This window comes from Dama dama, chromosome 12, assembly GCF_033118175.1.
Source record: "Dama dama isolate Ldn47 chromosome 12, ASM3311817v1, whole genome shotgun sequence".
Taxonomy (NCBI): Eukaryota; Metazoa; Chordata; class Mammalia; order Artiodactyla; family Cervidae; genus Dama; species Dama dama.
The window spans coordinates 35,506,585-35,521,412 of record NC_083692.1 but is presented as its reverse complement, the minus strand read 5'-3'; the positions used below and the strand labels follow the sequence as shown (position 1 = coordinate 35,521,412).

At 39.4% G+C, this 14,828-nt stretch overlaps 1 protein-coding gene across 1 annotated transcript; it reads left to right on the top strand.

Annotated features, from left to right (window-relative positions):
* The first annotated feature begins 1,854 nt into the window (after positions 1 to 1,854).
* MAPK1IP1L (mitogen-activated protein kinase 1 interacting protein 1 like) lies at positions 1,855 to 14,828 on the top strand. The gene is made up of 4 exons (XM_061157006.1): positions 1,855 to 1,987; positions 8,062 to 8,083; positions 8,752 to 9,444; positions 10,431 to 14,828. Exons 2-4 carry the CDS (start codon positions 8,066 to 8,068, stop codon positions 10,440 to 10,442), a joined length of 723 nt encoding a protein of 240 aa, XP_061012989.1. The 5' UTR covers positions 1,855 to 1,987; positions 8,062 to 8,065; the 3' UTR covers positions 10,443 to 14,828.

Sequence of the window (14,828 nt, the reverse complement as noted above, 5' to 3'; positions counted from 1 at the left end):
CATGTCTTCCCCAGGCTTCAGTTCAGTTCAGTCGCTCAGTCGTGTCCGACTCTACGATCCCATGGACTGCAGCATGCAAGGCCTCCCTGTCCATCACCAACTCCCGGAGTTTACCCAAACTCATGGCCATTGAGTCAGTGATGACATCCAACTATCCCATCCTCTGTTGTCCCCTTCTCGTCCTGCCCCCAATCCCTCCCAGCATCAGATCTCTTCAAATGAGTCAGCTATTCACATTAGGTGGCCAAAGTATTGAAGTTTCAGCTTCAACATCAGTCCTTCCAGTGAACACCCAGGACTGATCTCCTTTAGGATGGACTGGTTGGAACTCCTTACAGTCCAAGAGACTCTCAAGAGCCTTCTCCAACACCACAGTTCAAAAGCATCAATTCTGCACTCAGCTTTCTTTACAGTCCAACTCTCACATCCATGTATGACTACTGGAAAAATCATAGCCTTGACTAGAGGGACTTTTGTTGACAAAGTAATGTCTCTGCTTTTTAACATGCTGTCTAGGTTGGTCATAACTTTCCTTCCAAGGAGTAAGCGTCTTTTAATTTTATGGCTGCAGTCACCATCTGCAGTTATTTTGGAGCCAAAAAAAAAGCCTGTCACTGTTTCCCCATCTATTCGCCATGAATTGATGGGACCAGATGCCATGATCTTAAGTTTTCTGAATGTTGAGTTTTAGGCCAACTTTTTCACTCTCCTCTTTCACTTTCCACAAGCTTAGGTATTAATATTTGGAGTTTCTCTATCGCTCATTTTTCAGTATGGGAATTACGTGCGCTGTGGAATAAACTCAGGTCTTTTAAGAACCTAATAGTAAAACGTCCACCCCACCAATCCACTAACAGCAAGTGAAAATAAAATCTAAGAATACTGCATACGTTTTAATTTTTACACTAAAACACATGTACGTGTCATATATGTATATTTTGCACAACACGTAATTATGACATCTTCATTGCTAGCACATTTCCTGACCGCCGGGGCCATGTGTCAATCACCTTTTGGGTCTGTCACAGAGGAGGTACGTAAAGGTTTATTTAAAACTGAACTACGGGAAGAAAAAAATACTGATCAGAAAAAACCTGCAAAGATATCCATTCTTTTTGTTAATATCAATTTGTCTAGCCATTTGCAAACGTATTCACTTTTCTGCACTGTTGCTTTGCTGCTGCTGCTGCTAAGTCGCTTCAGTCGTGTCCGACTCTGTGCGACCCCATAGACGGCAGCCCACCAGGCTCCGCCATCCCTGGGATTCTCCAGGCAAGAACACTGGAGTGGGCTGCCATTTCCTTCTCCAATGCATGAAAGTGAAAAGTGAAAGTGAAGTCGCTCAGTCGTGTCTGACTCAGCGATCCCATGGGCTGCAGCCCATCAGGCTCCTTCATCCACGGGATTTTCCAGACAAGAGTACTGGAGTGGGGTGCCATTGCCTTCTCGCCCTCCACAATTTTGGCCAACGGATCCGTGCCCCGGGTTAAAAGGCATTCACACCTAGCCAGCTTCGAGGCCTAACTCTAAATACCGCAAGTGTAGAGAATCCAGAACTTGCTTTCAAGCCTCTCCAGGAGACAATTTCCGCCAGGCTGCCCAGAACGCAACCCGCCACTGCCGTTTCCTCTAGACTGCTCAGAACTCCGGGAAACCAGGGAGCTTTCCTCCCGCCCACCAAGAGAAAAAACAGCCGAGCAGCCGTGGACCGCTTGGCCGCAGTGCCACCGGGGCCCTGTGGAGGGCGCGCGCGGCCGGGCCCCCGCCGACCAGAGAGGAGGCGGAGCCGAGTGGGGGCAGCGCGTTCCGAGCACGGCGCTTCCTGTTCCGGCGCCAGGAGGAGCCGCGCGCTGCTGGTGCTGCTGCCGCCCCCGTCTCCGTCTCCGTCTCCGCTGCCGTTGGTCGGGCTACTCTTGGTTCTCCAGCGCCCAGTTCTCTCCGACCCATCGTCGCTTCTAGATCTTGCTGCGAGTTCGGATCTTGTCGGGTGAGGCTGCCTCGGCGCTAGCGGGGTCATGGAGGAGATCGAGGGAGCCCGCCTAAGCGGGACGCGGGGACAGTAACGGAGGTGCCTCAGACGCCTCTTTGGGGAGGCCGGGGGCTAAGAGTCTCTCCCCGTGGTTTTCCTTTTGGCTGTGGGCAATCAGCCCGCTCGCCCCCCAAGGAGAAGGCGTCGGGGGCGGGTGACGTCGTACCGATGGGTTTCTCGGCGGGTGACGTCAGGCCTGGCTCGGGGGGCGGGGCCGGGAGCGGGCCTGGCCCCTCCCCCACCCTTTCCCGGGCGGGCGCGACCCGCTCGGAGGCCGGTTCGCTCCGGTTAATCCCGGACTCCTTTTGTTCGCTGGACTCCGAAGGGCTGCTCGCCTCGCGCCCCTTGGCCCCGACTCCCTCCCCCACTCATTAATTTCTAATGAAAGGGAGAGGAAGGCTGAGATTCTTGCAGGAGTCTTCGGTGCTAGTTTAAGATTATTCGCAGTATGAGGTTTTGCTCATCTTTTTTTTTTTTTTTTTTTGGTCATCATTTTCTAGAGGAGTTCCTAGCAGATACTCAGATGAATATCCATGGCAAACTGAGGAGTGTTGAGTTCTGTAATGCTGCCTTATTTTAGGATTTAGGAGCGCCTGATGGCTTTGGACCGTTTTCTTCTGAAAACCGAGAGTAGTGCTTTTAATAAATGGGGATTGTAATGTTGAAGCATGGAAGCACACTCACCTGACAGAAGAAAAAAAAAATTTTGTAGGGTTGGTACTAAAGAAATACACTCTCGTACATTTGGTGACTGTGAGTTTGTTTTGAAAACGAACCCTCCATTATAGGCGAAGGTACACTTCAGAAGTCTTTCAGAAGTTCTTTGTTTAGGAATAGTGCTCTTTGGGCAGGAGGAATAGAAATTTTTCTCAATACTAGTGTCTGAACTTTCTATTCAAAGCTAGTTTGTTTCAGAAACTTGAGTTATGTGTACTGGGGTGTCCCTTTTCCTCTCTCCACGAAGAACGGAGACCCAGAGACAGCCCCTTAACTGAAATCCTTGGGACCAGTGTGTTTTGGAATTCAGAAATCTTGAAATTTTATCTTTAGATTTTAGAGAGACGATAAGGTGCAAAGATGAGAGATCACACCATTGGAGTCGGGGCAGCGTCCCCAATTCAGCATTAATATTTGTGCAGCGATAGGTAGGAATTAATAAAAACTGCAAATAGCCTCAGGTCAGGTTTTGCCACCAAGTAAGTTTTATGTCAAACATGGGAACACTTCTTTCATTTCTAAAGGTTTCTGAATTGAGAACTGCAGATAAAAATTTACGAACCTATCACAGCAATTTGTAAAAGCTGACATCTGTGGAGTTTTTGCTACCTGCCAGTGACCAGGACGTTTACTGTGAAGTCTCACAGCAAATCTGTGAGGTGGATACTACTGTCTGCTTTCACCTCTGAGGTTTGCACAGCTTGGCTTGTCCAGAGCCCACCAGTGAACTGCAGCATTACCTAGTTTGAAATATTTTTGGTGTGCACGCCTATGTTTTTTTAATGCTTTTTAAATGGAAGGATAATTGCCTTACAATATTGTGTTGGTTTTTGCCGTAATCAGCCTGTACTAACCATAGGTATATACATATGTCCCCTCCTTCTTGAACTTCCTCCGACCCCTCTCCCCAGGCTTGCAATATGCCGGTACACCGAGGGAGAGAAGATGATCTATTTATTTTCTAGGCACTTTTATTATAGGCACTTGATTTACCAGTCCCATTTAGTCCTGACCTTAAGGGCCCATTATTATAGTTGAAGTAACAGATTCATTGAGGTGAGCTGTCTCTGAGACGGTCAAACTTTGGTCTAGAGACTCTCTGGTTGAAGCTTTCATATTCCTCCCCTTTTTACATTGCAGCCAATCTGAGCTGCTTATACATTCCACAGATCACTAACTGCTCCTTTCCCTAGGACCTACCTTTTTGTTCTCCCACACTGCAAAGACAGGACTCCTCAGGATTCCTCCCTTGATAATCCTTGCCTTGATACTTTTAGGAGCTCTTCAAGGTGCTCCCATAGTGCCCTGCTCTTACCCCAGGTAGCCTGCTGTTTAAATGGTAGTTCTCCACCAGACTGGGAACGGCAGTTAAGTGTTTATTCCATGTAACACTATTCATTTCCCCAAGGCCCAACGCAGTACCTGGCACTTACGTTCCAATAAGTATGAGTGTAGAAAATAGGACTGACAGGAGCTTGTTGAAAAGTTATTTTTTTTAATTACATATTTTTAAGTAATTTTAATTGTTCAAAAACATGCAGATCCCCAATTTCTTGAGTTGTCCAAATGTAAAATAGAGTGTATCTAATAAACCCCAATACTAGAAACTATCACATAAAAATGCTTATTCAAAATTTATATTTTCAGTACAATATATTACCAGTATCCCTTCCCCATACTGAACAAGTCAATGGAAAAATCCTGATTTCCCTTAGTGACTCTCAATAAATATCTTACTTGTTTATAACTGTAGATTTTTAGATATTTTACTTATCTTTGAAGTAGTCAGGAATTGTAACTGTTTTGCTAATGAGAAAAATGGTCTCTGGTTAAAAACTGTCTTTGTCAAAAGATTCAGACAAAAGATTTGGTGTCCAGGTTTCCTAACTGTGTAGTCCCATACTGTTTTTGACTCCTACTACAGTTTGATGACCCTTTGAAATATTCCTTGTCCAGTACTCACCAGTAATTTATGGGGTTCAACTTTTTAAAACTTCCCCATGATTGAATTACTATTTTTATTCTAAAGGCCATAGGTGTTACAGAAATGCTTTATGTTTCTAATGCTAGTTGAAAGAAATTATGTACTCTTGTTTTAAAATTGCTCTTCAGAAAATACAATGATTAATTTACACATGATGTGTATTGCCATAAAGTGTTAATGTAAACTTTTGGAAGTGATAGCTTTAGATTTTTCCAAAATGAAAAGTTAAAGTCTTCCTTGATTATAAACTTTTTTTTTTTGTAGTTCAAGGTCACATTGGACTCATCTTAATTAGCATAATCCATATGTTTTGGAAGGTTTTTTTTAAGTCTCGATGTCCACTCTAGTGGATTTGTACTCTAGATTGGAGTACTGATTGATGTCCAACTCTATTTTTTTAACTACTTTATGGTGAAAGTATTCCCCAAATAGTAAATTGGAATACTTCCAATTAATATGAATACTGTTTGGGCTTGGAGAACAGGTTGCTTTACAGTGCAATGCTGTAAAACAGGAAGTGACCTCTTTCTAATCCCTTTGGTCAAGGCTTTATTATCTCCTCTATCTTCCAGGATTTGATGTTGAATTTAAACTTTTGAAAGCCAGAGTTAGATTTTAATGTAACGCTGTGATTAATTAACCATAGTTTTTCAAAAAGTAAGAAGGAAATGAGTGATTCTAAAAACCTGAACTGTAAGACCAGGTGAAATTGAATGGGTTGCTTAGTTAGGTTTTTTGCTTCAGAATTAATGTGAACTTTGATACAGAACCACTTTCTGTTTCGAAACAGCTCACCCTGTGTGAAAAGAATGTTAGATTTAGGTAGACTTTAAACTTGTGCATGGATAAACTTTCTTTCAGGTGTTAGTCCTAAGAATCTACTATTGTGTGATGTTACTTTTTAGTATAAAACTTTAACATGAAAAAAAAAAAAACTTTAACATGGAAACGAATGAATAAATATATTTACTCTACATTCATGATGTGTTTTTTAATCTTAAGAATTTAAGAGCAAGGTTATAGCTGTTGTGACAGCAGGCTTCCTGTTCATTTTCTTTATCATTCCTCATAATAACCATACCACATGAACTAAAACTCTGTAAATGGCTAAATATTAAACAACATATATATAACTATATTGTGTATTCGTGGGGCAGAGAAAAAAACTGAAATCAACTCATGAGATGTCAAAAAAATCTGAAGAAATACAGTGGTTTTTTTTTTTTTAAGCTAGCAAAAAAAAGGGGGGGGGACCAAATCTAGCAAAAATAAGCATAAATAGTAACTTCCTTACTGTAATTTTTTAAAATCTCAAAACTAAAAATAAGAATCATATTTAGACATTATATGCATTACCAGGAGAGTTGGGAAGACTACTGTGCTCGCACTATCTTATTTAAAATTTCATTGTTTAAATTCTAGCTTATGCAAAAGAGAAAAAAGGTATAAACATTGCAAAGAGAAGGTAAAATTATTTTTCACTAATGGCATAATTCTTTATCTGCCGATTCCAGAGAATCAACTGAGAGACTTTCAGAAATAATTCAGTAATGTCACTGCTTACAAAAGTAATACACTAAAATTTAAAAAGCTCTTCCCGTATATGAACAACCAGTCAATTAGAAAACATAATGGAACACCCAATTTACAACCACGAAAAAAAGTTTGCCATTTAGAAATCTAATTCACAAAAAATGTATAGGAGTCTTGATTTTTAAAAACTATTGAGTGATACTAAATGACAATGATGGGAACCAGGATGATATACCTTGTTTCTCAAATGAGAATATTTTTATATCTTAAATATATCACATGTCCTCTAAATCTGTAAATTTAATTAGGTTTGATCATTGTGCTGTTGGGATTTTTTGTTTCTTTCGTAAAGTGACTTAGAAAAAATAGGCATGACAATATTCAGGAAAACCTGAAAAAATAGTAATAGTAGGTCGTAAAATTTGTTTAAAAGTATAAAGCTGCCCTAATAAGATGGAATGTTATACTGTGGATCAGTAGAGTAGAGTTCACAGTACCTTTGGGAGATGATGGAGGCTCTGTGGCCTGGTGGTTTTGGAATCAGACTATACCTGGGTTTGAATCTCGGTGTTTGTCACTAGCTCTGTGACTTGAAACAAGTTAACTTGCTAAGCTTCCTTTTCTCCAGCTGTAAACTGGGAGTGCTAATAGAATCTGCATCTATCTGTGAGATTATGCACCTAAAGCACTTAGCATGGTAGATGGATTCTCAGTGTTTGTTATCAATAGCAGCTGTAGAATGTGGTAAAGGTAGCTTGTTGGGTCAGTTAAGAAAAGATAGATTACTCAGTAATTATTATTTGAAAGAAAAACAGAAGATTAAACAAGTTAAACTGTATAAGTACTCTTAGAAAGCGTAGATGAATTTTGTCTCATCTAATACCCTTAATGTCTTATAAAGCATTAAAAAAGAAAAAAGATGTACTACTAATTAGTAAAATAATCAAAGGCAAAAAAGTACATGCTGTAGTATTCTGTTTATATGAAATCAAGGAGCAAGCGAAAACTAAAAAAGTGATTGCTGAGTGGCAGAGGAATTGATTGGGAAATAGCGTGAGTAAATTTTATGGTGTAAGGGAAATGTTCTGTATCTTGGATGGCTACAGGGGCATACACAACTCTCAGAGCTTGTTGACCTGAGCACTAATCCGTGCATTTCATTGAGAGTTAATTATACTTGAGTTATAAAAATTGAGGAAAGTGGTCCAAGCATATTCACAGAAAAAGAAGTCTAAATGGGGTATAAAATTTAAATAATGCTCTACTTTCCACTTAATTAATAATCAGATGTAAGTTAAAACAAGATGCCAATCTTTAACCTGTCATTGAAAATGATGTATAAATTTAATAACATCCAGTGGTGAAGAGGAGCTTTTAAAAAAGTAGTGTCAATTGGAACGGGCTGTTTGAGATGGATTTTAGATGACCTTACCTGTTGACTGTGTATTTCACTTCTAGTGCTTTTTCCTGGTAATAGACTCAAAAAGATAGGTGTTTAGAGATGTTCAGTGTTGTCGTTTTAAAAAACTCAGAATGCAACAGCCTGAACAGCCACCAACTTGAGAGTACAAACTAAATTTTGGATCATTTTTATATGCTGCACAGCCAATAAAAAGGGATGAAGTTTATCAAGGTGTATGAACTATTATGGAGATTTTTCCTACATGAAGAAAGTCATTTTATAAATTATTAAGATTCCATTTAAATAATATATGCATAATTCCTTAAAGAATATAAAATATAATATGGTTTTGAAATATTCCTTCTTCTTTTTGTTTTGTTTTGGTTTTGTTTTTAGGAAAATGTCTGATGAATTTTCGGTAAGTTGATGCATTTATTCTTCATAAGTTTTTCGGCTCTTAGAAAAAAGACATGGTCCTAACTGTGGGCCCTAAGTCTTCCAATTTAAAAGAAATGCTTTTTGTGATTCTTCATTTTTTGTGTGTTTTTTTAAGCATGTGATTTTGATGGATTATTTGTCTTTATTTAGCTGTAATATTTGAAAATGCCTTTTCTTTATGAATCTTTAAGTATAATTTTTTAAAGGCTTCTGTTTTGTTTTAACCTGATAGTGTTAATTTTAGCCAACATTTATTGATAATTATATACCAGGCACTGTGTTAAGTGCATTGAGTGAGTTATCTCGTTGAGGCCTCAGGTTAACTCTAAACTGTTGTTTTGAAAATGAGGAAACCAAAGCTCAGAGAGGATGTATCACTTGTTTGAGGTGAAGCCAGGATTCAGTTCACACTGTGTTGATCAGTTGTATTTAGAAAACTTGAGGTTCTCTGAGGAATTGGAATTGTAAAGCTGATATTCAAGGAAACTCCTAAATTTTTTATTAAATGAGGTGGTTTTTAAATGGAACAGCTTGGCTTTTGAAGAATTCCTGACCTTATAGCTTACCATCCTTCATGGGTTGATAATCGTGTTTGGCATTGCTTGTCCCTGAATAAGATCAATAAGACATGCTTGTTTTGTATTCCAGTTGGCAGATGCGCTACCTGAAAACTCCCCTGCCAAAACCTCTGCTGTGAGCAATACAAAACCCGGCCAACCTCCTCAAGGCTGGCCAGGTTCCAACCCCTGGAATAACCCAAGTGCTCCACCTGCTGTGCCATCTGGACTCCCGCCAAGTGCAACACCCTCCCCCGTGCCTTTTGGACCAACGCCAACAGGGATGTACCCCTCCGTGCCTCCCACCGGACCGCCTCCGGGACCCCCGGCTCCCTTTCCTCCTTCTGGACCCTCGTGCCCCCCACCTGGGGGTCCTTATCCAGGCCCTGGCCCCACTGGGCCATATCCTACACCAAATATGCCCTTTCCTGAGCTTCCAAGACCATATGGTGCACCCACAGATCCAGCTGCAGCTGGTCCTTTAGGTCCATGGGGATCCATGTCTTCTGGACCCTGGGCACCAGGAATGGGGGGGCAGTATCCCACCCCCAATATGCCATATCCGTCTCCAGGGCCATACCCCGCTCCTCCTCCTCCCCAGGCACCAGGGGCAGCCCCACCTGTTCCGTGGGGCACTGTGCCACCAGGAGCCTGGGGACCACCAGCGCCGTATCCTGCCCCTGCAGGATCGTATCCCACACCAGGACTCTATCCCACTCCCAATAATCCTTTTCAAGTGCCTTCAGGACCTTCTGGTGCTCCACCGATGCCTGGTGGCCCCCATGTGAGTGTTTAATTTGTTATTAACATGCAGTAATAGTCCCATACGCTGAAAAACTGTCTCCAGTTTTGAATGGACAATTAGAAAGCTTTTAAACCTTTTTTTTTTAAGGGGTGTGTATATAAAATAAGAGTAAATTTCAAGCTTCAGATAAATTTTAGATAAAACATTTAAAAGGATGAAAGCACAAGTATTCCTCATATTAAAAACACAAAAATTCCTCAAATATCCCTCAAAGAATTTGTAATGTAGTAAGCAGTATCCTCAACAGCATCCTTGAAGTAAATTCAAGAGATGTGTCTCATTGGACTTTTTTTTTTTTCTTTTTTTTTAACTTCTCTCAGTAATGTTTTAATAGCATCAAACCAAAGCACAAAGTTCAATGAAAGTCATCTCTGCCAGTCTGGCCAGACACAAGAGGTAGATTTTTAGAGAATCCAGAGCAGTGAATGTGTAACGTTGCCCGTCTTTCATGCAGCTGTTGTGTTTCTCAGCCAGGGTTTTGTTAGATCCTTCACAGTACTGAGCTCAAGCTTATACCACTCTTGTGCATTGCCAGTTACATGTAATGCTGTGTGCTCTACTGTCAGCCAGGCTGAAGTAGGGTTGACGTCCTGGTTGAGGACCCTGTCTTGGGCGTATGGCCAAGTAGGAAAGCACCTTGTTCCCCTATGAACTGAGCCAAGTCAGAGTCTCCATAGGGGAAAACAAAATCTATTTATTCTTAAAGGACTAATCAGATCTCCAGCCAGATTAATCACAGCCTTTTATTCTTAATAAAGTGTCCCTGAAACTTCTTTTCATGAGTGTAACTTTTTGCCATATATAGATATATATATATGGTTTTAAATATTTTAGTTAAGTGTATGCCAGAATAAGTGATGATTTGCTGTTTGGATTTGTTAAGCAATAAGTTTAAGTCACAGCAAGGAGTTAATAAACTCCATTTACAAAATCTAGAAGTTTACTTTTTCTTTTTTCTATTGCAGTCTTACCATTAAGTTAACAATGGATGAAGAGATGACGCTTTGCTTTTTGAAGTACATAGATATATGCACATGAATGCATATATAAAAATTGCTGTTTCCCTATTCTTAGAGGGCATTCATGAAAGAACAACTCTTGCACCTCTCAGAAGATGTCTGCCTCTTGTGCTTGGATGTATAGTACATCTGATGGATACAATCAGATAAAAATGTAAACGGAAATCATTCAAATGTGATTTTTATTTGGTTTTTATGGAAAGTTAAAGTAATTACGTATATTGAATAGCTCTTTGCTACAATTTGTTTAAAACAAATTTTTCAATTTGTTTAAATTATGAAACTAAACACTTACATAATCACTTTTTCCCCTAAATAAACACACTTTGAAAACAATCACATTGTCATAATTTAAACAAATGATGCTTCTCAACATCTTGAGCTGTTCTCTCTACAGGATAAATAAACCTGGTCCTTCTGAGGTTATATTTTGGGTATATATTTTGAAACTGTTGGTGATTACTGTCAGATGTTGAGTTCATTTTTATCCTTGAGCTTTTAGAAAAAACTTTCCCTTCGTTTTTAGTTCCACTGATTTATTTTTAGCCAGAGGGGTCATACAGCTCTAAAATATGCCCTTTGTGGACACTTGTTTCTTTTTAATGCAGGCTGGCATGTAAATGTAAATTATATTCTTAGAAAATTGCTGATCTCTTTGTATTGTTTTAGAATAGATGGAACTGTCCATATTGCTTTGGGAAGAGCTCAAGGAGGAAATAATTCCCTTCTTTATCTGGAACCTTAAATTGGAGGAGACCCTGCAGACTACTTCATAGTAACAAGTAATTTGCATTCCCACAAAACACTCTTCTATAGGGCCCTTCCTGTAGTCCCTTTTCCCTCAATTTTTTAGAAGGGGCACACCCCATAATTCCTCCCTGATACTGAAAACTGGCCCGCTCTAGGGGTCTATCACAAACACAGAAGTTATGTTTAGAGAACCTCAGTCATACAGACATGACTGTTCTTTGTAGAAGTGTGATCGAAATATGTTAATGTCTTTCAGAGTCTGGTTAAGCTATGTCATTGTGTCTCGCATAGTTTTCCTGGATCTGTTTGTAAAGTGCTTATGGTTAACAGTTCAGTTCTGTATTTGTTGACAGTAAGACAGGTAAATAGGTAGAAGAATGAGTGCCACCCAAAAATTATTCTCTAGCTCTTAACACTGAGCATAATCATAAAGTATAGATCTCTGCAATTGAGTTTGAAGTAGTGTAACTGTGTTACTTAAAAATAAGTGTTGTTTGTAACCTTCAAAATAGCTTTTTGGCACCTTATCTTTAAATCATATTTTTAGATTTGGGATAGAACTGATGCTGTTACTTGTCAATAACATTTTGAAATTTTGAATGTATCCATTAGGTTACTAAAATGTATTTGTGACTTTCTTGACCAGTATATGAGAGATTTATGCAGGAGCTCTTTTGCTTAGAAAGAAAGGATTTGGTGGTTTTATCTCTCTTATAGTTAAAAATGTCAAGAATGCCAAATGCTGCCAGTTTAATGGTTTGTTAGCTACCTCCTTTTAAGAAAGCAAGATTGTCAACTTTCTAGAATAACAGTCAGTATTTAGGCCTCCCTTAAGTAAATGATAGACTCAAGCTTTCAGAATTGAAACTAATTTGTTTAGGTATTTTCAGACTGGGGAATGTTAGCTTTTTCATAGTGGCACAATCTTTTTCTTTCACTTCTTTGCAGGGACAAGTGGCAGCTATCTACAGTACTCTTGAAGTCTGTTCTAGCCTTCCATTTGTAAGGCAGTAGCCTTAGAAGATATCATAGCTTAAATTATCAATTAATATCATAATATTAGCTAATTTTGGAAGGATGATAGGAAAAGTGAAATGGCAACAAAGATCTCTCCTTTTGGTTATTTTCGTTGTCCTACCTTGGGATAAGTTGACAGCTCTGGCTGTAGATAAAATATTTAACACTAGAGAGGATAATGTTTGACTACAAGAAGAAGAGGTAGCAAGTTTGAGACTCTAATCATGGAATCTGTTTATTATTATGAGAGAAAACCTTATGCTAAAGGATTTGAAGGGCCGTGAATATAAGATTTGGAACTACTGCCCCTTACATTAACTGCTGCGACCCACACTGCCCAGAGTGCCCTAGACGATACTGCCATTTTCAAATTGGTTTTTCAAGGGTTTTCCAACTGATACTTGGCAAAATTTTTTTTAATGAATCAAAGTTGAAGGAAATAGAATTTCTCCACTTGGGGGAGGGACATCTCAATTCTTAAGGGTACTCTGGGCCAGCAGGTATTTTTGGGTTCAGTTTTGGGTGGAGTTAAGAAAAGCAGAAGTTGTTTCAAGGACGAAACGGAAGAAAGCCTCTAAGAAGGTTTTTTGTCTTTACTAGGGAATAATGTTACTTTTAAAACAAATTATGCTAGGCCAAGATTAGTTTGTGGAACAGGCTGCTTGTTAGAAAGTATGTTTGGCCTTAAGGGAGTATGCAGTAAATATGCTGGCATTTGGACTTTCAGAGCAGAAATTTTAAGACAGATTTGATGGAGATAGTTGAGATGTGTTGAGGAATAGTATGTCTGGAGTTAGGATCTTAGGTATTGAAATTGTTGAGCCTAAAGGTGACAGAAATTCAAATACAGACCTTGGGTCCTCACTCATACACACAGTCCTCAAAAATCAAGGCTCCTTAAAGGAGTGCTTACAATGCCTTGGCTTGTCTTACTAGACTCGGCCTAATGCTTTTGAAGATGGCTGTTTACAGCTCTGACTGCATAGCCCTGTTTTCTGTAAAGTAATATATTGATTATTTAGGAATAAGTGCATTTTTTAATTACTAAAGGGCCTCCTTCCTTTGTCAGTTTTACTGCTTACTGTTTTCAGTAGAGAAGAATAAGGGTGGCTCAGACAGTGAAGAACCTGCCTGCAGTGCAGATTCGATCCCTGGGTCAGGAAGATCCCCTGGAAAAGGGAATGGCTACCCATTCCATTATTCCTGCCTGGAGAATTCCACGGACAGAGGATAATAAAGGGGCAGAGAACACAGGGGGTGGTCTGTCACACTGCTACAATGGGATATTGGAATATTTTCTAGGAAACAAGTCGGTTTTGCCCCTGGTATTTTTACCTCACAGTTATTAGTGCTACCTATTGTACTCAGATGTACAACTTTTGGACCTTTGTGTAGATCAACATAGCTCTACTCAAGAGTTTCAGTTAAAATACTGTGCCTAGCTTGCAAGTCAGTCAGTTGCCTACACTTCTAAGAGATTCGTGCCAGTGTCTTCCTTTCTCACCCTGAATAATCTAATGCTAGATTTATAAAATGCCTGGTTTAAAAACCTTAGAAATTAAACCTAAGCACAGACCTTCAAGTGTTCAAGTTTTTGAAAAGCATAAGGCTTAATTCAGATGGATCACACTGATCCACTGTACTATGCATAGAAAGTGGTGGGTGGCTTTCAGGGAAGACTATAATTTTATCTTAATAGAGCAATATTTAGTGTTGAGGACAGGCACTGTTCTTTTTAATTTCACAATTCTGCCAAGTAAAACAAAAATTGCCAATAAAATAATTGGTATTAAAGAAATGGCCATGCAAGCTTCTGGCAAGAGAAAGCCTCTGAAGACGGCATTCATTCAGCAGACACTTAAATGTCCATAATCCAGGTGCTTTTGTCAGATGCCAGAGATACAGAGTTGAAGAGGATGCCCTTCAGAGGCTTATAGCCTAGGTAGGGGGAGGCATTACAGATTTGATGAGTACATCCAGTATTAGTTTCTCTGGATAAACATTTTAGTATTCCTGTTGGTGGAAGTTTTGGACTAGCCTTTGGGCATTTAAAGAACAAAGTATGGAATACCTTTTTTTTTTTTTTTTTCCAAGTAAAAATGCTTTTCAAGACTGTAGTGTTTGTTGATGCAACTATTCAAGCTCACAAAGTAACGGGATGTTTTGCCTCTTCAGTTTCCCCCTGGATAAAGGCACTTTCACTGCCTGCCACTGGTCAGCAGATCCTGATTTGTTGCCATTAAGTAAACTTGACTTTCTCATGTGTGCTCTATAAAAAAGGTTTTGTATTTTTTCCTTGATATTGTAATTTTTTTCATTGATTTAATAATGACAAACTTAATGTATGTAATTGTCTATGCATTTTAAGTTAAACTGCCTAAAATGTGATTTGCCACATATACATTTGTTTGTATTATAAACTGTAAGCAATCCGTTGGAGATGTTAGGTTTTATCACCTGCTGCTGTATTTGTAAACAAAGACAAATGTTGCTTTAAGACGTAATTATAATTAGGGATAGTCTATGGATGTGATACTTGATATTTTTTAAGATAAACTTGTTTGCTTTTGTGTATTA